This window comes from Taurulus bubalis, assembly GCF_910589615.1.
Source record: "Taurulus bubalis genome assembly, chromosome: 10".
Lineage (NCBI taxonomy): Eukaryota > Metazoa > Chordata > Actinopteri > Perciformes > Cottidae > Taurulus > Taurulus bubalis.
In genome coordinates, this window is record NC_136598.1 from 3,141,467 (window position 1) to 3,169,277 (window position 27,811).

The 27,811-nt window shown below is 43.3% G+C and overlaps 1 protein-coding gene across 2 annotated transcripts in view; it reads right to left on the bottom strand.

Moving 5' to 3' along the window:
* bcas3 (BCAS3 microtubule associated cell migration factor) overlaps nt 1–27,811 on the bottom strand; it is a gene marked incomplete at both ends in the record, with an annotated part of 311,433 nt that overhangs the window by 267,834 nt on the left and 15,788 nt on the right. For both annotated transcript variants that reach the window (XM_079225410.1, XM_079225409.1), the window contains 6 exons: nt 1,961–2,131; nt 4,508–4,591; nt 5,191–5,267; nt 8,851–8,927; nt 9,012–9,119; nt 27,059–27,131. In XM_079225410.1, coding sequence (XP_079081536.1) covers nt 1,961–2,131; nt 4,508–4,591; nt 5,191–5,267; nt 8,851–8,927; nt 9,012–9,119; nt 27,059–27,131 — 590 coding nt within the window. The remainder of the gene's footprint in view (nt 1–1,960; nt 2,132–4,507; nt 4,592–5,190; nt 5,268–8,850; nt 8,928–9,011; nt 9,120–27,058; nt 27,132–27,811) is intronic.

Consider the following 27,811-nt stretch of genomic DNA (forward strand, 5'->3'; position numbering starts at 1 on the left):
CCCACGCTGTGTAAAGGCCTTAACATGCAGCTCTCAATAAAAACACTCAATAAATAACAAATGATGAGAACAATCTGGCAGTTTTTATTTAATATTATCTTTTGTTTTGTATTTTGATGACTGCTTTTCTAAGTGGTCAATATTTTGGTGGGAAAAAATTATAGAGAAAATAGACCCGTCTAGAAACTTCACCCCCCAAATCCGCCATAAATATATCTAAATCGAATGTTACGGCCTTGAGCTTCCTTTGAGGTTACAGACCAACAGCTGACTATTTACAGAGCGTCTCTCCTACCAGGGCTGCTAAAACAGACAGGGCCGTGGCTAAAAGCTTGGCTGTTAAAATATGCAGCAAATCAAAGTCACACCTTTCAGGGAGTTGTGCCGGGTTAGGTGAATGGACCCAGGTGTTTCGGCGCCAGTGAGGGAAAAAAGACAACCTCGGAGATTTTCCTGTTTCCCACCAAGCCGCAGAGGCCGAAGCTATGTTTACCTGGGTCACACATGACAAGAGAGAGAGGCAACAGGCCAAGAACAAATTGTTGCCACAGCCCATGCCAGTTTGTAATGCTGCCAGTCAGGATGCTTGCTGTTGCTCCTCTGGAGAAGTTAAAAAGGAACTTGGCACGGGATTTTTGCCTTCATGAGTTTTCTTTAGAAATACAGGGTGTGTGTGTGTGTGTGTGTGTCTCTGCTTCCTTTCTCTAAAATCAACAATCATCTCCTTGGTTTTACTGAGGTTGAGCAGATTGATTTCCTCTCTATATGAAGTCTCATCGTTGTTCGCACTCCTGACCGATGGCGGTAGTGTCATCCACAAGCTTCACTACAGCGTTCCCTACACGATGGGGGTTGCGGTTGCCGTGGTGTATGGCGTGAACAGGAGGGGGCCGAGCACACGGCCCTGGGGGACTCCCAGGTTCAACGTTAGAGCAGAGGAGGTGCGTTTGCCAATCCATACTGTCTGGTCTGTTTGTGAGAAAGTCCAATAACCAGTCACAGAGTGAGGAACTCAAGCCCAGTGTGTCAAGGTTACCAGCTTCATGGGGGAGACTGTGTTGAAGACCGAGCTGAAATCACCAAACCTCATTCTGAAGTCGGTGTTATTTTCCAGATGAGTGAGGGCTGAGTGGAGGGCAGTGGAGACGGCTTCCTCTGTGGATCTGATGGCTCTGTATGTAAACACTGGTGAGGGTCCAGGCTGGCTGGGAGGTGGTTTCAGATGAGCTGCAGAACCAGTTCCTCCGAGCACTGCCTCCACCTTAAGTAAGAAGAACGTTGTCCCTTCCTTGATCACCTATGAGACTTAGCGGTGTAGAAACCTGAAAGGACCACCCTTGACAAACTGCATTTTAACTGGAATGCTTGCTTTACTCGAATTTACTTTAATATTTGTGCATTACATATTACCTTGTCCTCATGATATTTACATTTATGGCCAAGCAGAATTGAATAAGAACGCCATTGTTAGACTTATGGATGAAGCATTTGTCTATAAATTATTGGAAGGTGAAAGTTGCAGCAGCTGCCATTTGCAGTAAATGGAGGCAGATGTTTGACAGCATTTCTGATTGAAAAACAAAAAGCAAGGTAGCAAACTCAACAACAACAAAAAACTTCTCAGCTCTGGCAATCAGGAAAAAAAAAATTAAGAACAATTTCCCCTTAATTTGAAGAACAATTACAGAAATTAAAGGACTACTTCACACACACATTATTGAATTACTAAAGAAAACGACCATCTAATGCCTGCACTCACAGCGCACATGCACAAGTATGACACGGCAGCGGCGGACTCATTTGAATGATTACGATTTTGGCAGAAAGGCATGCGTTTGGGAAATACCGGGCAAACCACTAGCTAAACGAGGCTGGGATTATACTGCACAGGTTGTGTGAGAGTTTGGAAGCCACTTGAAACATGAACCATCCCAAACAAAAGCAGAAACACTGGACTGACCTGTCCTTCTCCAATGCTGTGTGTGTCAATGATGGTCACCACGCCGGGGTTGTGGGGGCCGCGGCGACTCGCACTGTGAGGCGTGCCCTCCTCATCCGGGGTGCCTGCTGGGAGTGTGCCGGCCAACTGGGTGACCACTTTACCCACCATTGTCAGGCCCGTCTTTAAGGTCTGGAAGGAGACAAAGAAAACAATCAGTGCTTAAAGATCTAACACCTGACGTTATGCATTTCTAATATTCTATGAAATATAATGTATTTTCTAGTTCACTTAGCTCTCGGCCTTTGTGGGCAACAAGATGTATGAGTGTAAGTGCAATACAGTGCCTGTGCTCGCATGTGTGTGTGTGTGTGTGTGTGTGTGTGTGTGTGTGTGTGTGTGTGTGTGTGTGTGTGTGTGTGTGTGAGGCTCCTCTGTGTCCGCTTAAGGCCCAGCCAGGGTGTCTGGCTCAAACACACCTCTGTGGCTCGATTGAGGGAAATGGATAGTGCTGCTTAAGTGGAGTCTATCTCACCTACTACACTGTCTTTGTCTAATGGAGTCCAATCCGTGTGACTGTGTGTCTGTGTGTGTGTAAGCGCCAAAGGGGCCCCGGAGAGCCTAATCAGGCATTCAGACTAGGCGGCCCTGTCAATACAGCATGGCGCCTTGCGTTTGTTGGGTCTGAGGATCACCCACTGTCTCTCCTCGCCACTCGGCCAGGCACACTAACAGTGTCTGCTGCCTGTGTGTGCGTGCGTTCGTGTGTGTGTGTGTAAAATGCCAGAAGAGGCATCAATTATTAAGTGAGGCGTTTGGCTCCTAATTGATCAACACTAATGTGTTTTCTAATCACTGCAGTTGTGGAGTTCTTAGTGGTAGTCCAAACAGGGGCTATTGATCTGCCGGTGGAGGGTGGCGGGGGCAGACCTTGTCTGATGGCTGACAAAAACACTTGAACACACACACACACACACACACACACAGCCTGATGTCGCCATCTAAACAAATTACAACCTAATTTATGTGAAAGGTCTTTCTCAACCATACACCCGGGAGCGATGGGCAGCAGGATTTATGTGATACACAAATTTACCATAACAGAGCAAATTTGGAACAAGGAGTCCAATTGGCCAGAGCTGTTGCACTCTCTCTTGTATCTTTCTTACAAAAAGCCATTACACTTTATTGCTACCCCCTCCCCCTTTTTGTTTCCATGTCTCTGGACGTCAGCACTAAGAGCCAGCGTGTCGCGCCACAAGCCAGAAGGAGATACCTTGTCATCCATATTGAGATATATAGTCCGAAATGAGGAGATGGTGGGCAAGCAGACTGCATGTCTGCATATCAATATCCCCCCCCACTATTGTCCACCCCACACCGTCGCTCCGCCAACCTGTTAGCGACACAGTGCTCTTTGTGAAGCACACTACCATTAGCCTGTTAATGATGGACTGCAGGCGAAAATTTTAAATTAGCCTGTATGACTAAACCTGGCACACTTCAATGATGGCTCATGTTAATGAATGTGCATCGTCACTTCTTGAATAAAATAAACATTAGCGTGAGACTTCTCTCACCCGAGCTGTTGGCACTCATTAGACAAAGGAGAAGAGACACAATCGCTCTTTGTAAATCAATTAGATCCTTGGGGGTCAAATGAGGAGATGGACTAGAACCATACGAGGAGCTGGGTAGTTAGCATGCGTTAGCAAGCCGCTAAATCAGAGCAGGAATGATTTTCACTTGGTATCAAAGGGGGCTGTTGGCTATTAGTGTGCCTTCTGAGACTCCCTACCCTGTGGAGATGAGTGAAACAAGACCATTGGAGGGAAGTAGATTACAGTGGGAGAATCAGATAGGCAGGTTGATGAAGTGTCTCATAAGCTCAGCCCCAGTCAGCCAGGCGGGCCAGGTGGATCCAATGTCAGCACATTTACAGATGGTGTAGGCAGAGCTGGAAATACTGTATTATGTGCTATTTTATCCGAGCGAAGGCTAAAGACAGAGCAACAGGCCTATAGCTGCAGACCAAACAAGAGAACTCATTTGAAACATTTAAAATGAAAGGAAACTAGTCTACAGTAACAACTTCTGTAGGGAGACATGGCTGAGGATATATAGATGGAAAAACAATAAAAAGCACTGCAATTTCTTTTAGTTGGAAACTGTAAGTTTGTGTCATACCGTACGCGCTCATTCAAATCTATTTGCTTTGATATCCAGTAATGAAAAGTAGATTATGATTGGGAACATTTTTCTGCATGTTTCTGCATTTCAAGTTCTTCATTTGTCATGTGCACAACATTTCTAGAGGATATGTAGATATATATATATATATATATATATATATATATATATATATATATATAATATGTATAAAGAGAAAATCATGCAAGTAAAAATGAGAATCTAAGACTTAAACATAGAATAGTGCAGAAGCTAAAACACATATATTCTTTGTATATGTAAAGTAAAATAGTAATATTATAAATTCAAGTGTAAAGTAGACTAGTGTAGAGCTGTGTAAATGAACCCACTGTCATGTAGACAGCTCGTTTCTCTTACCTTGGCAGCATTGATCACTGTCGCTGTGTAGGACTGTGCATTGTCACCACACGCTCCCCCTCGAGACTGGTGACATCTAATCAACTGCAAAAACACAACGGATGGATACGAGACATACGTCCACAGAAGATGTAGAGTTTGTAAAGAAACATTTGGAGAAATTAACTCAGATTTTCGACATCTAAAATCCTCCCCTCTTCACTCTTTGGAGGAAATTGGTTTTGCTTTGAAAGAAAGATTACACAACCAAACAGCCAATCTGCACTGATTTAATTTAAAATACCATATCACTTAAATGGCTCCAGTATTACTCTTACTGTCAAAAAAAAACTAGATTTTGTCATTTCTGGAAATCCTTAGGCAGTCACACAAACAGTGGCCCCATCTGTCAATTACTTGAGTGGGCCAGCACCAAAACACTATTATGCATTAAATGTATTGTAGAGTGCACAATACAACATTCTGGGTTTTCTAAGTACTTAACAATCCCATTACAGAGAGAAGAACAGAGAACTCCTATGCATCTGTTGATTTTGAAAAATGTTATCATCTCTCTTGGACTCTTCGTGGAATGAGTTGTTTATCCAGACAGATTAAAGAGTCAGATCAAATGCATTTTTGGGATTGTAAATAAGTCCCCTTTTCTGATAAGGTACTTCTGCAGTGTGTGTGTGTGTGTGTACCTTGTTCTCGGCGTAGGCCAGCCAGCGGCTTCCCAGAGCTATTGGATTTAGGCTCGGGCCGGGGCAGGGATAGCAGCCTGAAAAGACGTCAAGATGGTGAAATAACAGAGGCACCAATGATGATTACAATAGGAATAAATAACCACACGAGTTTACACGTAAAAATAGGAACACATGCAGGGGGTTTTCATCAGCCTTCTCCAGAAGGAGAGGGTCTGTAACTATCTTAAACCATTAACGTGTTTGTGGGAGTCTGTTGTTTGCCGAGATAATTGTGAGTCTAATGTGGGGGACGTGGCTGCAGGCCTGTGTGTGCACAGCATGAGCAAATGGAGACTGTGGTACCCAATAAATTGAGGATGGCTCCTCTGCTGATTGACTAACACAAGAATCCATGTGGACACACACACACACACACACACACACACACACACACACACACACACACACACACACACACACACACACACACACACACACACACACACACACACACAGTGTGCTATGAGCAGAAATAAAAATAGCAACCAATAATCTTAAAGTACACAAGAGTAGCTATGACTAAAAAGCAAAAACCATCACTTCTGCTGCAAGACAGAATCAACCGAAAACAGACAAACATGTGCTTGTAAACAGACTGGAGTAATGATTGATATTGTCATAGATATCTTTAAATGCAAGCAGATACAGACAGGGACAGTTTCCAGTGTGCGTAAACACAGGCTCTAATCGCACACACACACACACACACAAACACACACACAAACAAGCAAACACACAAACACACACACAAACACACACACACACACACGCACGCACACACACACACACACAGAGCTAATGTAAGTGCGTGGAGGTGTGGGGAAAATGGCTCGCTGACAATAATTTAGTGCTCAGGGAGCAGATGAGGTGGAGACAGTAATTTACTGTGCCGCGTTGGGGAAAGGGGGCTGGTGGGGAGAAAGTGGGTTGAGGTAAGCCACAAGGGCTGCTGGTAATGCCAGAGAAGCCTTTTGTGCTTCTCCAAGGCCGAGGGGAGCCCAGGCAGTGAGATAACATGTGTTTGACATCCTGGGTGGGGAGCAGGGGGGCTGAAGAGGGGTCAGGCTTCTGAAGGCTGAATCCTGAAAGACCTCTGTGAGCGAGGCAATGGCTGAGCCTCGTGCTCTGATGGTCCCCATTTGAAATGTCCATCTTTCGGATGTAAAGTAAAACTTCTACTTTTACTGGTGTCGCTACTGCTTCCATTTCAGAATCAGAATCAGAAAGTGTTTATTGCCAAGCATGGCAACAAGAAACAACTAGCTCTACCAATAATAGCAACTTCCATCAAGGCAATATAAATGTAGTAGGACTGTAAACGAATATTCTATATTCGGATATCTATTTGAATTGTAAAAAAAAAAAGGGGAAAAAAAAACAACATTCAAATATGAAAATGTATATTGGGTAAAAAGACAAAAAGCAGCACTACTATTACTTCCAATGTCTTGTGCGGTGCCACGACGGCGTGTTGCCGGGCGGAGCACAGCGTGGGCTCAGGGCGCCCCTTGATTGAACTTTGGGTGGAGCGTGCCGCGATGTTAAGCAGTGGCGGGTGCAGAGCAAACCGCATCCTGTGTGAATCGCATCTGCCTCATGTGCACGAAACGCCCCGCATTCAGTCACGCAATGTCACTTTCATTATCTGAAAACCAGAAGGAACGTTGGTCCAAGTTGAACGAGGACTCACAACAGGAGGGATGGCAGAGAGACACAGCGTGTTCTAACAGAAAGGTTACTTCATGTGAACCAGAGGATCAGCTGTGCGCTCGAGATCAGACTGGAGGCGTTGTATCGGTGAAGGGAAAAGGTAGGGGGATCGTTATCAACCAACGAACCACAGGGCCAGACGTTTACAGTGCAGTACAGTTTCCTGAAAACTCTCATAGGTCAAACAATTCCATATGAAAAAGGAAGCTGTGAGAAAATGCAATGCGTATATATATATAAAAAAACTCTGTAAAACATTGATTGGACATTCTTGGTTGACTAAAGCCTAATTTATGGTTCTCCGTCACGTCGACGCAGACCCCTACGCCGTAGCCTGACGTGCACCTCCAAAAAATCCGCTTTTTCCGCAAACGTCTTCTCTGTCGCCTGCGCTTCAACATTTGCAATATAAGCATTTGCTCTTCAATATTGATGAGCTCCAACTCCAAATGCAGCCGCTCCAACTTGGTCGCCATTGTTTACTGTGGCAAAGATTCGGCTATAACCCCTGAAACCACACAGCCACACAGCCACGCCCCCCCGGCGGCATGGCGGTTAATTGCAGAGCGACGCGTTCCCTCGACGCAGAACTTCGAATGCTCAACGACGACTGATCGCCGTCGACGTGACGCAGAACCATAAATTAAGCTTAACAGCTGCGATGTTGCTAACGTAGCAGCTAGCTGGCTCTCCCGCTGCAACCCCGCTCTGCTCGTGATTGGCCAGAAGCGCTGGATGGCCACGCCCACATCCGGGATAGATTTCTACAGCTGGAAGGAAGTTCAGACATGTCGTCCATAAAACACATTTAGTCTATGGTCCCAACGCCCCCCGCAAGCCTAGCAATCTGTTGTCATTCCCCCTGGGAATGTGTGAGATTTTTTTGACAATACAATGTGTATGAAGAGTTTGTTTGTAAGAGTAGTGACAAAAATGAGTCAGCTTCAGAGAAATAGGCACAGCCATCATTGTTTTTCTTTCCATGGTAACGCAATATAACCAGATGACACAGACGACCTTTTACCGTACCAAACCAAAGTAATGTACCAAACCATTGTGAATTGTTCCACTCAGAAACGAGGCGGTGGAATCCAGTTGAACAGAAAGCCCCCCGCTCAAAGCACACACACACACACACACACAACTTGAATGCAAAGCCAGAACATAAACATTGGACGCTAAAGCTCTTCCCTGGAGGAGGAGAGGACAGGCGGCGGGAGGATGGCTCATCCGAAGCGGAGCGACACACATAGCAGGGCCCTTTTGTTTACTGCTCCTCCGGCCCAAACAGACCAAACAACGAAGGAGAGGAGGCCCCTGCGTTCAGGAACGATTAATAACTATTGAGCATGTTTGGTTTCCTGTGGCTCAGACACTGATAGGAAAGGCAGGCAGACAAAGAGGAGACACATTAAAGCCAGCCAGTAAGGTCAGTTTACTCCAGTCAATGACTTAAGTGGACAGCAATGGCCTTGTAATGCAGTCTGGCCTTTCTTTCACAGCCTCCTGCAGCAGACATGGCAGGAACAGCCAGAAGGATGCAGGAGCTGTGTTGTAAACAGCCCCCCCTGTTGAGCTTCAGATGGAGGGCCTCACTTCACGTCTACATGCAGTTTAGTCAGAATGCAGAGCTCCAGAGAACAGCAGGCCTTGGTGGCTGCTTGCATGACAGCCAAGTAAAACCCAGTCACTGATCATGTGAGTGTTAATGGGTTGAGAAGAGTTGATTGGTGCTGCTTTCTTGCACTGCTGCATACAGCAGAGAGCACTGTGGGTTTCCCCAACATTTCATCAATATTATTTTCCATTGGAAATAAATTGATTTCACAAGAGATGACAATCTACATTAAATCAAACTTCTTTGTGACATGAATGACAATTGAACTTCACAAAAAAACAGTTTCTTACTTGTGACAAAGAACTTCTTGGTGAAGGTGCAGCTGTCAAATGCTGCAATCTTCTCTTGAAGGCTCACAGCAAGAATACTTGAAGAGGGAGAATAAAGGTCCATTAGCAGAATGAAAATGTTGTGCATCATAAAGTACGAGCCGTTTTTAGATGGGACATACTGTTTGTTGCAGTGGAGATCGTAGATGGGCGTCTTGAACTGAATTGATTTGACCATTTCCCCTGTCCGGAGAGAATACAGGTCAACGCAACAGTAGGGAGGGCTGGTCCTGAAAACAGAAAAACAAATGCTTTTAGTCCGTCTCTGAATAATTCATCCAGACCTATTGATACAACTTCAGGGCAGGATACACATACTTATTTAAAACATACATTTTCTGACACACAACTAATGTTATTCTCTGTTCAAATGATAGTGTCATCATATGACTGTAAATATGCATTAATAACTCAAAAAAGAACATGTTGTGTTCAGGCATCCCTTAAAGCCACATAAACACCCAAAGTGGGTACATGTGTGAAAAGCAGATTGATTGAGAGGGCAAGTTATGTGGAACACAGTTGCTGCAGTATAACAAAAAAGAAATTCTAATTACCTTTGGGGCCGAGCCAAACATGTGTAACCCTTGATAGATCACTTTGTGAGACAACTTGAGAATCTCTGTTCTCATTGCCAACATCGTGGCGGCCCTCGCATGTCCTTCCTTTTCAACAATATACCACGACAAAACAAACCAGGCATGAAACCCATCAGGGGTGATAATGAACGGGTGTTGGCTTTTTTCCTCTTTGCAGCCATTGCAACGACTGTTTGGTAGATGGAGCGACTATAAACTGATTTCACGATCACCACAACTAAAAGAAAGAGCTGTCGCAGGCTCACTCCAATCCAGCTTGTGTCGTTTTCAGTGAGATTGAAGCTTTGCCCTTTTTACAAAGCAACATAATTAGGCTCCTCTAACGAGCTTTAACTATAGTGCTGGTGTGAGCGCGACGTAAACTCATTATTCGGGCCCGTGTGTAAATTGAACAGGCCAAATATTGGATACACAAGACTGATCGGCTATTATTTGAGCATGAGGAAGTTGGAAAGTTGGAGATTCTTACCACAAGGCATGCAGGCAGTCAAAAACTAACTCCCCCATTAAACTGCCTGCCAATCATTTGCACATTAAGCCACATTTTTCTGGAACCATTTCTACATTGTTTCTCTCAGCAGCTCCATCAACATATCAAAGAGGACGGTGAGGTGGGGGAGCCTACCCAACATGCTGGTACCGGAAAACTTGAACATAAATCTTAAGCCTGTGCTTTCAACGGTGTATTTAGTCCGCTTGTGCATACTGAGAGCAGTTATACACCTCATCAGTCTCAGCGTGAACCGTTTCTGAACAATCAGGAGGCATTGGCTGGAACTTCAAGTTACATTTGTGTAAATTTGGATAAATCATAAGTGGAGTTAATAATGAGAAAGGGAACATTGACACTGCATGCGAGCAGTGATTCTATTTAGATGGTGAGGGTTAGGTTAGGAAGGAAGATTAGGCTGATTTGATTACTTGATCAATGAGGAAAGCCCCTTCCTGCACACTCCAGACAGAGCAAGACACCATTAGGAAATAACACGTTTAACCAGCTGACCAGCTGTTGCCAAACCACCAAGGGAAATCTGGCCATTGTTCAAATGACGAGCTAGAAAAGGGGAAGACTTTCTTCCACTACAACTAAACACAGATGACCTCAGCCATGTTGAATATTCCGGCAGCACACCATGTTCCACTGACCGACTCCACTGACAAGCTCTGTCTGCCTTCCAATCATCAGCATTGCTCCTTTTCTTCTTTCTGGTGGAAAGAGATCTGCTTCTCCCATTAGAGCTCTGACACATGCGCACACACACACACACACATGGTGCAGAACCGAGGGCAAACAGAGGAGAGAATTCCATTTTGGAAGACATATTAGAGTACAGCAGAGCCCCCTCGCCTTTCCGAGGGAAAGTGTTTACAACCATTTAGTTTTAATCTTTAAAACTGACAATCCAACAAGCGGGATAGGCCAGATGGCAGAGGTGAGAAGGTATGTTGATGTAAACTTCTCTGTGTATGGTCTGATTAGAGATGACTACTTGATATAAAGACAAGGCCCCGCACCCGAGGTTGAGTGCATTTGAGTGGCCTCGCCAGATATACAAGATGAGTACATTGTAATGCCATGTAGCATGTTAACTAAGTACACAAAGCTCAGACAATGTCGATGCAGCTGTGACGTAAAATGAAAAGAGGGACACATTTATCAATGTAGCCTTATGAACTTGGTGGTATTGTAATTGGCTGTTGCACCAATCATATTCAGACAGTTCCTACTGAGGTTTGAGGGTAGCTTGTTTTTCTGTTTAGTTTAGAGGCTACACTAATACATGAAAAGGTGATGATATCTGGAGGAACATGGTCATGATATATCAATAAATTAGATAAAATACGGATTATCTTAAGACTAAAAAAAGCTAACATTAACCTTGCTCCCCGCAGGACAATCACCACCAACAGCATCGTCCGATCACTCAGCTAGACCTGCCGAACCAAATGCCACCAAAAGAGAAGTGACCGCTCCGGCAAGATAGGGTGGAGTGATGGGATGGGAACTAAGATAAGACCAAAGACCAAAGGGTGAAAGCTAACCCAGAAAACGGGAGATCTGAGACAAGGCCACATCTTCAGAGGGACCCGTCTCCATCGTGGCATCCCAGATCAAGCGGACTACAAGTGCATTTCGTTGCGCTACCCTGTGTTGTTAGAACGTCAATAAATGAGCCTCGAATTGAGCCGTCAAAGAATCTGCGGATGCAGGAGCATGATTTTTTACGGGCAATTACAATTAATTAACACAGACAAAGGCAGGGACACACACCCACAGATCTGAGATGAAAAGACTGCTGCACCAATATCCAACAACCATCTTTGTGGCTGGCACATGAATTAAGCCTTGTGGAAGGGTATGTGCAGTACATGCACACAGACTTGAGTGTGTGTGTGTGTGTGTGTGTGTGTGTGTGTGTGTGTGCGTGCAAGAGAGAGACACTGCTTGGATGTCAGCGTGAGTGTGTTCCTCCCTCCGGTCCCGGCGAACACGTACTTGAGAAGATAGAAGAGGTGCCACGGGAAGAAAGTTTAGAACAATCCCTGATTCATTTTTCTGTCCTTATGGTTAACGTCTCCCTCAAGATGTCAAAGGTCAGCTCAGCTACCATTACCAATCAAGAGCACAGACATTAAGATTAATAAAAAAAAAAAAATCACCCGACGATAATTTACTTTTAGGCGGCTCTATCATCGATTTCAGCATTATCAGAGTCCGATCAATCTAATTCAAAGCTCTATCCCGAAAAATGGGCCTCTACAATTGATTCAAAGGGACCATGATAACCCACTATTATAGAATCAAAATGGCACAGGGTTCAATTGTTTTGCTTTTGCAGTATTTGAACAAATGACCCAGTTCTAATGGAGGCAATGCGGGGTCAGATGTAATACAATTTCCTGATGCTGGGGACGTTGGGGCGTAGGTTGAAAGCAAGGCTAAATCACAATTATCATTATGGATCATGGCGGGATGTCAGTCCTTGCACATGTTAAGGTGACGCCGAGCACCATTCCCCAGCTCAGTAACAGGCCTATTATGATGGCCCTATTAGATCAATGTGTCAATTACTATTACTCAAACTGGCCCCTGGGTCTGAAAGGATACAAAACGAGGGAGATGGAGGAAAGGAGGCTTGGCTCAGTTACTTCCTCTGATAGGACAAGAAGCTTCTCCAGAAATTAAGCAGAAAATGGAGTGGCCCTGCCAGATACACAACAAGCTAAATGATAATGGTGAGAGAAAAAAAATCACTATACTTCCATTTGGTTAAACTGTTGTTGCACAATGCATACATTGAAGGATAAAGAACAACAACCCTTATGCTGCATTCACACCGAAAGTGAATTTCCGCAACGCTTTTTCGTCTGAGTTTACTCGCTCGACTTTATGTGCTTAATTTTCGTCATTTGCTTTTCCGTGGCTTATCTCCGTGAAAACAGTTACCATTTCCGCCATTCACCATTGAAATAACCGCTAGTTCTGCTTTATACTTGTTGAGGAAGTCGGAACATCAAACGACATCGTGTCTGGGTTCATAATATTATCCGTAGTCGCACACAGCTCCGACTCCTCCAGGACGAAGCCGCTTCCAGCGCTCCCGCAGGCGACCAGCAGCAGTTTGATTCAGTAACGGCAGGACGGCGGTGACAAGGGGCGGAGCTTCTCAACGCTGATTGGCTTTCGCATTTTTTTGGGCTTTTTCGCATTTTTTTTGGAGGAGTCGGAGCTGTGTACGGATAATATTATGAACCCAGACACGGGGGCGTCTGATGTTCCGACGTTTGTGGGACTTCCTCAACAAGGATAAAGCAGAACTAGTGGTTATTTCAATGGCGAATGGCGGAAATAGTAACTGCTTTCACGGAGTAAAGCCACGGAGATAAGCCGCGCCCCCTTTCCGCATGCAGATGGCTGTGAGGCAATGTTGGCCTCATGAAAAGTCAGGGGATCAACAAAGTCATAAGGATACATCCTCAGAGAACCACAAGCATCTGACAAACATTGATTGTCAATCCAATGAGCGGACGTGGAGACATTTTACTGATCTTCTGGTGAAGCTATGTGACAATTCAAGGGATCCAAAAAGTCATTAGAATGTATCCACTGAATGTATCCACCGAAAAGATGTTGAGGCATTTCACACCAAAAATGTCAACTGTAGAAAACTCCAAATTAGACATTTCTAATCCTAAATTGCGACACTGTAAAGCAATCAGTAAGCACACCTGCTGAGTTGGTCTCCCTTAGGATTGGCCCTCCAGTAAACTCTGGATGTGTGGCTCATTTGTCTGCCGCTGGACCAGACTTGGACGACTTCCTAACAACACAATGTTTAATGTGACTTTTACAACCATATCTAAGTCTTAATTTTATTTATGCAGCTGTTTACAATGGCCATTAAGGACCATTACGGCTGCCTTATTATTGTGCAATCATCATTAATCTATTCTGTGTACTTTCTCCTATATGAAACATGTTGACATCTGTTATTGTAATTTACACATCAATGCTGCACTTATTCCATGAGTACTTTCCCTCTGACTGAGAGAATCCGCACACATCTTTTTATGAACGTGAGCTAAAGCAGGGGATCAAAGCCGCACAAGTTCATGTGGCTGAGGAAAGCATAGATGGAAGCTTGAGGAGGAATTAAAAAGCAGGCAAATAAAGGCATTTACAACTAAGGGACGTCATCACATTTCCGACTGGTGCAAGGTTTTACAAGCTCCACAAATACGAATGACAATTACATGCTGTGGAAATGCTAAACAAATACAATCTTGGGTTGGAAAGTCGAGGCTGGCTCTGCTAGAACAACACTAATGCTCCAACTTCAGGCTGTGGATGGAAAATACTTCTGAGGATTGGATTTTCACTGGGGTCCAGGTGATAGGAGCTTGAATATGAAAAATAAAATGTGATTAACTGGACAAGTACTCATCAAGATTGTATTCTTCCCAGAGCAGAGGAGCCACTGAAAGCATTGACACCACGCAACACAAACTCTCCATTGCAACAAGAAAGGCAGACCTTGGTCCTACATTCAAAGTTGGGGTTTTGACCACAGAAACTCATCATGTAACCTTATAGTCAGCCTCATAATCTCTCAGGATCTTTTGTAGCCATTCTGGAGCTTTGCATCATATCACATTCACTTCATCAGAAGATGGAGTTTGCCCAGTTGTCATAGCGTCATACACTGTGTTCTGATTTGCATGTTTGTATTTAAGGGGGGCCTCTTGTCCATGCATGGATAATTAAATCGGCATCTACAGTTCTATGATAACTGGAACAGAAAAGCTGTTTCGGAACATTCTTTTCGTACTCCCTTTTGCCATTTGTTTTGTTTTTCACTCCCCCTCCTCCCACTCTCAGCTCAAACCCAGCCCCCCCATACACAACAAACGCTGACCACATCAGAGCCGGATAGGGGCCAGAAGGGAGCCACAGTGATTCCGGCAAGCTGCAGGCATTAGTAGGAAAGTAATTAGGGTAAAAAGTTCAACCACAGCGCCATGTCTGCAGAGCTGCCAGAAATACATTTCCTTCAGCGTTCCAGACTGCACAGACAATAAAATGGCCAGTGTTTTGGAAACACAGTGACCTGTGTTTTAGTGTCTGTTTAAGTAGTACACAGCATCACATTCTAGCGAAAAGCCCCCAAAAATTGTAAACTGAACTGTTCAATCTGACTGTAAAGTAGGTCAAACAAAAGTCAAATGAATATCAACTTTAACTTCACTGTAGAACCTACCAAATAACAACAACAAGAATTTCATTGGACACACGTTATGTATAGGCAATAAAGTCTATAAATCCATCTTATTCCTTCTTTTGTCAGCAGGGAAGTGGATATTAATATTCATTACTAAAACCATAGCTTGCATTAGATCAAATTTTAGCATTGTTTGCCTTGTGCCAATTTTTTCTGTTTGAGTTAAGTGGAAGCACTTGACACCAGAAACATCTGGTCATGCAGGAGTTCCTTCTTCTGCTTTGACATCTTGAGCAGGATCTAGAAATGTTCTATCTGATTTCTTTGCTTTCTATCTGTTTCTGCATAAGGAGGCATGCTAGAGGACAGCTGGAAGCCAGGTTACATTTATGTGTTACAATCAAATGGCTTAATAATTATTTCATCAGGTGCTTAGGCTTCCGGCTCTCAAAACTCACTTTCCAGCCACATCATAGAGTCCTGACTCAGGGAATGGGGAGGAAAAAGGTCAAAATTAAGCCATATCTATCAAACATCTGAGAAGCACTCCTTTGAAAGTTAAACATAGGACCGTAAACACGCCTACCATAGAGAAGACTTCCTACGCTGACTTTCAGCAGGAGAGGGATGACTCATTGGGGAGACTTTGATGTCGATTACAACACTCTCACGCATAAAGCAGAAATTATGATGACATGTTGCAACTTACAGTTAAGATAGTGGTAAAAAAACAAAACATGCAAGCTTTATGTAAATAGTCAAATAATACAAGGGACTAAACTATCTGGGTTACACGCAAACCAATAGCAACTATCCCATAATGATATTCACCAATAAGACATTTACGTTAGGGACAAAAACAAATCTGTGCTTTCGCTGTGTTTTGTAAGAGCAGTCAAAGTTTGATTAATTGCTGCCATATGGTTGGCTGTGAGAGAATCAAATGATGTGTGGTACAAGGTGGCAGGAAGCTGGTATTCTGCAAAGAGAGCCTGTTCTTTGTTTTGCACGTTGAAAAGATCAGTCAAAACAAGACAAATACGAGTACACAGCCATGCTGGCGGCTCTGTGGGCCTTTAAGTAGGCACTGTGTCACCATGCTAACATGTTCACAATGACAATATGCTGACCATGTTTACCAAAGTAGTTTCTCAGGTTAGCATGAGTCATAAACCAAGGTTTTGGACCAATCTAAATTTTATCAGATGATGGCGCCAAAGTTAATACAATTTGAGGGAGACATAAATGTCTGTACCAAATTTTCTGGCAATCCATGCAATGTTTGTTGAGAATTTTCCCCTGAATATCAACCTCATGGTGGTAATCAAGGAGTGGTCAGGGTATCACCTAAATCATTATGATCCATGTCTTTACATAATTGGTGCTGATCCATCAGAAATTTCACAGAATTGTCAACCTGCTGGTGAAGCTTGAATGAACAGTCACGACTGCGCTCCAGTGACATCGGTAATTGCATTGCAATCCTTCCAATAGTTGCTGAGGTAGTTCACTCTGAACCAAACAAGTAAACCTGCAAGAGAAAAGGTTGTGGGATCACCGGTCACTGGACCAAAGTGATGGATCGAGCGATAATGAGCTAAATGCCATTGATAGATATCTCTCCGTCTAAACACCATCTCCTGGCAGCTCCAAACAGCTAGGTCCCCTCTGGAGCACTCCTGGATATTGGCAGCAAGTATTACTCCAGCACCTCAAAGTAGGGCCAAAAATGCACCCGATGGTTTTTGGCCAGTTAAGACTGATTTCTACTCTGGGACGTTAGAAAAATATTGGCACAGTTAAGACCCACCAGTATTACTTCACCAAGCCAATGCTCCTTTATCTTTCATACAACATCTGAAGAAAATTACATTAGTACTGCCATGTACTTTGTTAAATGTAAAAGGAAAGTTGAAAGTCTCGTAAAATAAAATATTAATTGCTTTGACCACAGAGGCCTGGTATAGGGAATGGGCTTGTGGTAAAGGTTTGAAAAGTCATTACTAATCATTCAGCTTGTCGGGTGTGTTTATATGCACTGCTTCCAGTCCTACTGAGTTTAATCTGACTTCCTATTTGAAGGGGGAAAACTGGCGAGGCAGAGCACATTTTCGACAGACATTAAACAGATATGCAAGTCAAAATAAACGCTCCTGACTGAAGCCTGAGTCCCGAAGCTCTGCCTATGCCCTGAACAAGTGTGTGTGTGTGTGTGTGTGTGTGTGTGTGTGTGTGTGTGTGTGTGTGTGTGTGTCAATGAAAAAAGGGGAAGTGGAAGACCAGATTACAGTCACTCTCATTTCCACACAGGGGCTTGTACAAAAGGGTCCAGGAACAATTCCATCAAAAGAGTAAAAGAGATCAAAATACCATATGCAATGTAGTGCACGTGAACATTTAGCTGTGGACATAATTCTCATCTCTAACATACTTAACTGTTCGGGGCTAACAACTGTCAAACAACTGATTCTTCGCTAAGCCCCGCCCCGTTTAGTTGACCCTTCTCACTCCAACAAGCTGTCAGAGGGAGCATGGAGCACACACGGCCACTAACTGTACTCCACAAACAATATCACATTTTTGGGAAAAAGAAAAGTGAGAGAAGCAGACAGAAAGACCTATAATATATGGGAAGGATATATGCAGGATGTTGAACAGTTTCAGCCGCAAATACAGTTGAAAAAGAAAAGAAATACCTAAAGCCTAGAGAGCACCTGGCTCTCAGAAGACAGAAGACTGTGGAATCAATTTTGATCGAGATAAAGAAAATGCTTTTTTAAATGTGCATGTCATTTTAAAGTCACGTGCTATAATACAGAAAAAATGATATTTCAACCCAATCAATACAGCTTCACAACAAACCAAGATGACAGTACAAGTACAAATGAAATATATACAGGGTAACTTCCCTAAGTCACTAATGGTAGCATCTAGCTTACACACTGAGTAGGTTTGGATTGCAAGAGAGTGTGTGTGTGTGTGTGTGTGTGTGTCCGTCCGCGTGCCTTTGTGTGGTCGTAATGTGACAGTGAAGAACACCATAACCTCATGGTGGATAAAAAGCATCACTTCTCCAAATCCCCTTAATCTGGTGAATCGCTTTATACAAATGCTTGATGATTTCCATTTAATACACTTTAGAAGACGGATACATCCTGTCCACAGAGCAAAACCTGTCATGAAAATGCACTGAAGCACAAGGGCTTAGTGCCACAATGGGCTTTTGTCATCAAAAGTGTTTGTGTGTGTGTGTGAGCTAAGTGGAATTTTCTGCTTGCAACCATGTAATTAATAGCCTGCGTACAGGACTTTAAGCTGATTTAAATATACGTGTTCAGGAGTATGAAATATTTTTGTCGTTCATATTACTCTGATTTTGCTTGGCATTTCCTGTCATTGTGAGGCGCAGGAGGTGGCAGATGGCACCCAGAATGACGATGAACAGAGGTAGAGTAACAATGTCTTTGCTTGAAGCACTGCACTAGAAAGCAAACATGACATGATGCCATTATTAAAAGGCCAGGTACACATTATCCATGTCAGCGGATAACTTGAATTCACATGCAGAACCTGAAATCACAGCACATCAGCTTGAACGGACATTGTTTGTACTTTTAAAGATAAACAATGGGGAGACGGGCTTTGATGGGAAATTGATGATTCCACTACCAGTAACATACACAACTGTCCAATAACTACAGTGGCTTGCAAAAGTATTCATAGCCCTTGAACGTTTCCACATTTTGTCACATTACACGCCACAAACATAAATATATGTTATTGGAATTTTATGTGAAAGACCAACACAAAGTGTCACACAATTGTGAAGTACAAAGAAAATTATACATGTTTCCATTTTTTTCACAAATAAAAAACTGAAAAGTGCAGTGTGCTAAATTATTCAGCCCCCCTGAGTCAATACTTTGTGGAACCGCCTTTTGCTGCAATTCCAGCTGCAAGTCTTGTGGGGTATGTCTCTACCAGCTTTGCACATCTAGAGACTGAGATCTTTGCCCATTCTTCTTTGCCATTCTAACACATGAATGTGTTTTGTTTAAACCATTCCATTGTCTTTATGTTTCGGGTCGTTGTCCTGCTGGAAGGTGAACCTCCGCCCCAGTCTCAAGTCTTTTGCAGACTCAACAGGTTTTCTTCCCAGACTGCCCTGTATTTGGCTCCATCCATCGTCCCATCAACTCTGACCAACTTCCCTGTCCCTGCTGAAGAGAAGCACCCCAGAGCATCATGCTACCACCACCATGTTTGACTGTGGGGATGGTGTGTTCACGGTGATGTGCAGTGTTAGGTTTCTGCAACAAACCTCTGAGGCCGTCACAGAACAGCTGTATTTGTACTGAGATTAGATTACACACAGGTGGACTCTATTTAGTCATTGCATTTTTTTTAAAATCATGTATAATTTTCTTTGTACTTCACAATTGTCTGACACGTTGTGTTTGTCTTTCACATAAAATTCCATGCTTACCAATCCGGTGAATGGCAGCAACTTTCTCCCAGGTAAAGTGGGTAAAGGTGGGGGCAGGGACATGGTTGATGTGAGTGAAGGAAGTTCTTACTGCAAGGGCAGGGGACATTGGAAAGCTGACTGCCCTGTTAGGTCCAGTGTTAAAAGTGGGTTTGGTAGTGTGTATGTCAAGCCTGTACTCCTGTCGGTCATGTCTTGCAGTGTTATTCCTCCCCGTCTCATGTGAACGGATGGAATCTGGAATAGATTGCAGCCTGGAGCAGATTTCTCAGCTTTTGTGTCTGACGGCTATGAGTGTCAGGTGAGGAGCGCTGTAAAGGGGCCGGTAAAAATGTGTGGGCCCTAGATTTGTTCATTGTGAGTTATGTGGTGCCTTTTTCTGCTGCAAGATGAGTCGTTTGTGGGAAAATGGGTTCAGTGAGAAACATTTGTGTGTTACCCATTCCACCGTCATTGGAGCAACACATCACTGATTGTGTTGGTCCTATACCACGTTTAAAGTCTGGAAGTGTTTATTTGCTTAGAGTAATGTGTCAAATCCCATTTGTTTGCTCAAGTTTTGAAGCAGCTCAAGGTGAAACATAATCAGGCTTCTTCATACCATGCTCATAGCCGAGGGGTATTGGAAAGGTTTCATCAAAACCTTGAGAAGAATGCAAGGTAATGGAAAGGAATACAATATATGCTCGACAATAACATTGCTGAAGCTTCTTCCAGCTGGGCCTCCCCCTGCATGGTTCTGTACTGATTATCGTGAGGTAAATGGGGTAACTGAACCAGGCCTTTATCCAATGAGACGCACAGAGGAGATTGTGTGGATCAGGTGGGCTCAGCTCAGTTTGTCAGTAAATGTTATTAGCTCAAATGATATTGGCAATTTCCACTGTCTCTAGAAGCTATTTCAGCCTTTATAATTCCTTTTGGTCTATTCTCTGATTCAGTGATGAGTTTTGGGCTGTGGGATGCACCAGTGACCTTTCACCGTCCAATGAATGTGGTTGTGTTTGGGCTGTACTGTGTACCTTGATGACGCGGGGATTTACAGCATAAGTGGGGAAATTGTTTTCAGCACATCAGGAGCTGATCGACACCCGGCAGTCAACTTGGCCAAGTGTGAGTTCACACAGGCAACTGTCACCTTGGGAAGGGAGTGGGCCAAGGGCAGGTACATGATGGGGTGACTGTGGTTGAGCAGTACCCAGTGCCGACCTCCAAGAAGGAGCCCATGCGCTTTTTGGGTTTGGTGAGCTACCATCACAGTTTATGGAGAAACTTTTTGACAGATCTGCTGAAGGCTGGAGCAGAGTACATCCGATTTATGCCAGCAAGCTTTGGAAAACATTGAAGCGGTATTGTGTTTTGTCCTCTTTTTCTCTTGGAGACTCTTAAAACTCTTATTAGTTGAATTACTCTGAGAAAAAGGCACTCTTGCTCTTGTGAGGGCATTGCAAAATGTTGAAGTTTACCTGATTCTAGTCATCTAAACGGGTCATAATGCACAAACTTTTCTTTTCCCAACCACAGATTTATATGTTGGTTTCTGTTTTTACAATGGTACTGTTTGGGCATTTACCATATTAAAGGCTCAGAACATACTGTGGCTGATTCTTTGTCAAGAGAATATTGTTCTTGGGATGCTCTCAGTTTCAGTGTAGAGACAACCCCTCCAACTGTAGAGAAGGTGTCCCTGGTTCTCTTTGCATGTTGTGTTGTAGATGGTGAATGGAGGATCATACAGATGCAACCCCTTTGGAACTTCCACTCGCAGACGGGGTGTGTCTAGATTCCACTGAAACACGCCCATTCATTTATTTGCAAGGTGACACCATGAAATGGTGCTTCCTTCACAATAAACACAAAGTACACTGATTCACTGAAGAATCATGTTTCTTTGTTTAGGTCAGGTTTTTCCACTGTATTTTTCTCAGACTTACAGTAGTTGTATCAGATCCCATCAGATGTCAAAAGTTTGTATTTACATATTTTTTTAAAGCATAAACCCTGATTTTCAGGGTGATCTCCTTTCTCCATTGGCCTGAGCCCCATCACAGAGAGAGGTGGCTGAGCTACACCTTGGCCTGGCACGCTCTGCCCTACAAACACCTCCCTCATCTTGCAGTCTCCCCCTCTGGGAGATTGCCGGCTGGCATGATGAAGGCTCGTGGTTTTCTTTTGTTCAGTTATTCACATACACTGCCACACACACACACACACACACACACACACACACACACACACACACACACACACACACCTTTACTATACATTGCTTTTCTTAGCAGCCCCTCGTCTGGGCTCGGGTCGCGGTGGCAGCAGGTCCAGCAGGCCGACCCAGGCTTCCCTCTCACCCGCAACACTTTCCAGCTCATTCTGGGGGACCCCGAGGCGTCTCAAGGCCAGTCGGGTGTTGCCAAATCCACAACACAGACTTCATGCTTCATAGTTCCCCAGGATATACACTCTGAATGCTATTGATTCCGCAGCTTCAATGATCATCAACATCATGAACGATATGTTAAAAAAAAAAAAAAGAGCTGTAAATGGAAGTAAACGTTTGAATGTACAATCAGCCTTTGGGAATGGCAGATGGAAACCCCTTTAAAAATGTAAGTACGAGACAGGGAAGGCGACATTCATGACATGGAGCTCATTTAAAAAAACATGACCCTGATATCTGCTCAAAATATCAATATGTATTAGCAAAACCCCCGATATAGCACATCCAGTAGTAATATGCACGGTGACGGAGGACTATATTGGTGAAAAGAAAAAAAGGACCACATCCTCTCAGCATCTGGAGATATTGTGAGGGGGTTGCTGGTAGGTTGGAAATGTCACCGACAGTTCCCAAAATCTGGAGAACAAAGCACGGTTATTCATCAGTGAACTTCTGCCCAAGAAGTGTGCACTCTCAAACCCACTCTCACCCACAAACAGTTAAGTTTCCTCTGTCTTGGAGAGAACGCAGCCTTAAGTCTCCCAGAATTTTAATACCTGTGGATGCAATTAAAATGAATGAAAATAATAACAACAGCAAGTCGGGAAAGGAAACACAAATCCTTTCCAGAAATGTGAGCAGACATACCACGGTCTGCAATGGCACCAGCATTCTTTACTAATTCCGAAAGCCCACTGGCACTAGTGCAAAGACTGAAAGGGACGCATATGTAGCTTTAATGTAGCTTTACTGTCAAGAAAATCACTGGATCCATACATTGTTTGGACTTAACGCATAATCCTTTCCATTGATAAAATTATGTTGAGTGTGCCTGACTGGAAATCCACAAGTACAGGGCTTCAGCACACATGCTTTTTCCCTTCTCTGGTTTTCCTTTAATTTGCAAATCTTGTAATCTAAGCCTAGAGCTGACTGAACCAACTTCTAAACCAGCACCGCTGTAGCGGCCAAGGCTTCAATCTGTTTTTCATTTAAGTGTCAAGACGGCATCCTTTTTGGTGGTGAACAAAAGCTGTTATTTCAAAATGATTATATGCTAAAAATTGTGTGAGGACCTTAGTAAGTTTATGAACAGGCCCAATGGAAAGTACTGCGCCGCACCCGGAAGCCTTTTTCCTTCTCTTCTTTGACCAAAGTGTTATTTACCAAGCACTTCTGTTGGGGGAAGAACCAGGCTGTGCCATTCAGCCAGAGGTCAGGGTTTCTGCTTTTCAACACAGTGCATGTTTTTAGCATTAGTGTCGAGCGACGCCTGGATGATTCGCCAAACCGTCAAAGCGCTGCCCTCGGTGTCAGTGAGGACATTGGAAAAGCAGAAGCAACGGCGTCAGGGAGACAGCGTCGGCAGTCCCTGGAAAACATCAAGAGGTTGGTCTCCATCAGGGCCCGGCTGAAGACAGACTTCCTTATTTCATTTCCCAAGGAGGATATATCGAGTTAAATGTTGTGTTGCTCTGGAAGAGGAGCGCAAGTAATTGGGGGAGGAGAAGAGGAGCGCATGAACTGGGTACGGAGAGGCGAGTACAAGATGCCTTGTGGTCCATCACTTTTTTATATATTCACTTTCTTTGGATTGCCAACGACATGACATCCCCAGTCCCAACTCTGAGAATCTACACATCTGTTTCACCTCCTTCCTGTCTGCCTGTGGGGTGTCCAGGTACTGCATGCAAACCATAGCACCACTAGAAAGCCATGAATCACAGTCACTAAGCCCACATCCACTGGCTCTGCTCCAGTTGGGTGCATGTGAAGGGTTCATAACAAGACGTTGGGTGTCTTTTGATGCCTCTTATTAATAACAGAAAATTACTTTCAGATGTAGGATTTGTACTTGTGTAACATTGCAAAGAGTAAAACACTTTCCCCTCCCTAGCACTGTTTAAAGACTAAATATCATGATGATGGGTCATTCCAACAGCACATTGAGTTTACAATGTAATGCAATCCAACAGAACCAAGAGAATTTGAAAAGAGGTGTTAAATAAACTATATATATATATATATATATATATATATATATATATATATATACACATACATACATACATACATACATACATACATACACACACACACAACTGGGGTTGTACTTAGTATTGTCACATTTCAGTATAATGAAGTCCAGCAGTTGTATTGAGTTGTAAAATATTACATTTTGTCCTTGGAATATTTAAAACATTTCTTATATGACGTCCATCACATTGTGGGGCAGTAACATATATGGCAAGAATTTATCCAAAGAACCACCTAGTTAAAGCAAACTTCTCAATATCTTTACACGAACAATGGGTCAAATGACCATGTGCAATGTGAAACAGATTGACTGAAGTTCCCCTCAGCTCTTCAGGGGATTTGTAACTTTAAACTCATTGTTTTGGTCTCGCAGCCGGTCTGAAGCCTTTTTCTTACAGTACCGGTAAATTACTGGGATAACCTTCCAGGCACCGCTGGTGATTTCCACTACTTACACTTTCAGGAACATTTTCGTCTCGTGCCTTTTCACGCGCTGAATGCGACAAGCAACAGTCCAGCAGACGGCAGTATTGATATACTTACGGATGTCAACCGCCATTAAAACAGACGAAGAAGAAGGAGACGACTCATTATTTTCAGGAACATCAGGCGGGCGAGGAGCGCTTATTGTCTGGTGCCGGTATTCTTGTAATGTATCTAATATTGAGGTTTACGAGAAAAGTCCCATCACCCTCTAAAGCATTGCTGTAAATACTAAACCAGATATGAATACGTCATCAGTGGAGTCATGTAATTGGTTTGTTCGCTCCACATGAAAGCGTCTTTAGACGGTCGTAACCCTTTACGTGCTCGTCTCCGCACTGCTTTTGATTCATTTCCAGGCATTTTCCTTGAAATGTCACTCGGGCTGCGTTCCAAGTTGCATATGTTTTCATTTTACTTTCAGTACGTACTGCAGATAATCTTACAAGGTACGTACTGCCGCATGAGGACATACTACTTTGTCATAACTCTGAACTTTGACCCTCCGGCTCATACTTCCTCTGCACAGAGGACTGAGGGTGAGAATAGCCAGCAAGTCATGATTCATACTGCAAAATGGGACCGCATGCAGTATGAATCCTGGTATTTTTGGCATATTGCTTTTGGCATACTTTGTATTGGGACATACTTTGTATTGGGATATACTTAATCTTTTTTTTGGCCTACCAAATAGTACAGTAGTATGGTTATTGATACGCACTCTAGGTTTTGAGGTGGAAAATTGGCAGAACAGATTCCCCTGAATAGCGATTCCTACTCGCATTCACACATGACCCGATGCAGGAAATGTGGCCTCGGCTATTTTCAGCAACAAAAAACCCTGATGAACCCAAACGTATGCCAGCAGACCAAGTTTGAGACGAGCCGGTGAACATAGTGGAGCATTTAGCAGCTAAAATACCAGATATTTTTCACGAGGTTTGGTGGAAACCAAAATAGTAAATATAGAAAGATTATTGGACTTCCCTTTTTCAAGTGGACACAAAAACTACTCCAAATAAAAGCTAGTGCTGCTCTATGTCTGCCAGATGTGTGAATAGGACACTTTTTGCCAACACATTCACCATACTTTATGAAGTGACAACATGACAATGCCGTTTCAGACTTTTTTGCTGCTTGCCAAAAAATAACTTAAGCTTTTTAGGCTTTTAGCGTTGCCCTCTTTGGAATCAGCAGCAATGTCATTTATTAATAGAGAGGTCCCAGGCCGAGCGGATTGGTATCTTGGCATATTTTAAGAAGTTTTGTCTTCTTGTTTTTCTCATTGCTTTCACCGTTTTACAAACGTCACTCGCAGCAGATCATATCAGCTGTAACGTGGCAGTAAACTTTGCTGTTCTCTGCAAGCAGATGTTTATAGTCAGCACAGTATAGTCAGTTAGTTTGTGAGGGTAAAAAAGCTTCCCACGACATCAGGACAGCACCAACTTCACACATCTCTAATTGATACTCAACCATTGGCGTTTTACAAAAATATATTTACACAACGAGATTTTTTATAAATAATCATTAATAATGTGGATATAATTATATGATTATAATGATACAATACAAATAATGGAACAGCTAGAACAGTCTGGTATGTTCAGATAATTACATCACATGATGCTTTACAACCAGGAAAAGACACTCATGCGATATTACCATAAGCAAAATCTAAGATGATATCTAGTTTCATATGGACTTGGATTTGTACAGCACCTTTCTAGTCTTTCGACCAGTCAAAGCACTGTACACGATGTGTCATCATCACACACACATTCATATTCTGATGACAGAGGCTACCATGCAAGGTGCCACCCTGACCATCAGGATCTAATCTAAATCGCTCATTCAAACACACTCACGCAGCAAAGCCCTCGAGAGATAATTAAATGTAATATAATGAATGGGCATTAAGTATTTGGATCAGGATGCTTGTGAAAAATAAGATGGGTCAGATGTAGCATAGCCCGTCCCACACACTTAATCAACATTTAGGTAAATATAAGTATTGGATCGGACTATGTATCAGGGAAGAACAAGAACTGGATCGGATCATCGCTACCTTCTTCTGCAAGAGATTAACCAGGACAGACGACAAAGTGAAGCGAAGTCTTCCTCCAACACTCACTAATACCATGTTTACCAAAATACTGGAGTTCTTTTTATCGTTTATAACTGGGCCAACATTCCTTTCATTTGGCCAAAATTACAAGAAAGAAGTATAGTAGTGGTCTTAAACTATTCAAGAGGTCCATTACAGCCGAATATAAAAGCAAGAGTAGAAACTCATATCTGGTTGATGGTGTGCTAATCTGCCTGCACTTGCTGTTGCGTTAGTGTTAAACACATCTTAGATCCTGTTGGTAGAGGTGGAGACGTTTATTATGAAGTATGAACTCACCCAGAGGACCCTGTGCTCTTGCACACCCCCAGCAGAGGCCTCTTGTCAGAAAAACTGTCCGTCTTCAGAGGACCTGAGGAGGAAGAGGCGTTACAGAAGGAGGGATGAGAAACAGAATAATCTGCACACAACAAAGAGGGACATTCTTTCAATGAACATGTGAGGCCTCTCGCGGTGCCAACCCTCATTCAACGGGAAGCCTATTACCATGACAGGAAACATGCAGATTACATTACTACTGTTAGAATTCTATAACTCAATTATGGGCACCAAACATTTCAGATTTTCTTCTTTTTCCAAAATCAGGCCATAATTCGCAAGTCAGACTACTATCCTCGCCAGCCAATAGGTGGAATCCATGTCATGTAAAGACTGGTGTTCTTCCCTTTTCTGATCCTCCACTATGCAAAGTTTTCAAACGAAAGGAAAAATATGATTCAAAAATAAATGACAAGAGCTGAAATTAGATGGAGAAATCTCCTGAATGTTGCAAAAAAGGAGTAAACTTTTCTTTGCATCTCCTTGTTTGTTTTGGGGTTTCAGGGTGGAATTACAGCATGGTAAAAACCCAGCAGGCATATTTAAAAAACAGAGAAAACATGTTGCATTAAGACTTAAGTGGACTGATCCCGTGTTTTCCATGATTGTCTCATTCTTGAAGACGGACGGAGGATCAGGCGACTGAGGGGATGGGGCGCTTAGATCGAAGACGTTACCCTTTGGAGGACTGTAATTTGAGGCTTGACAGTAATC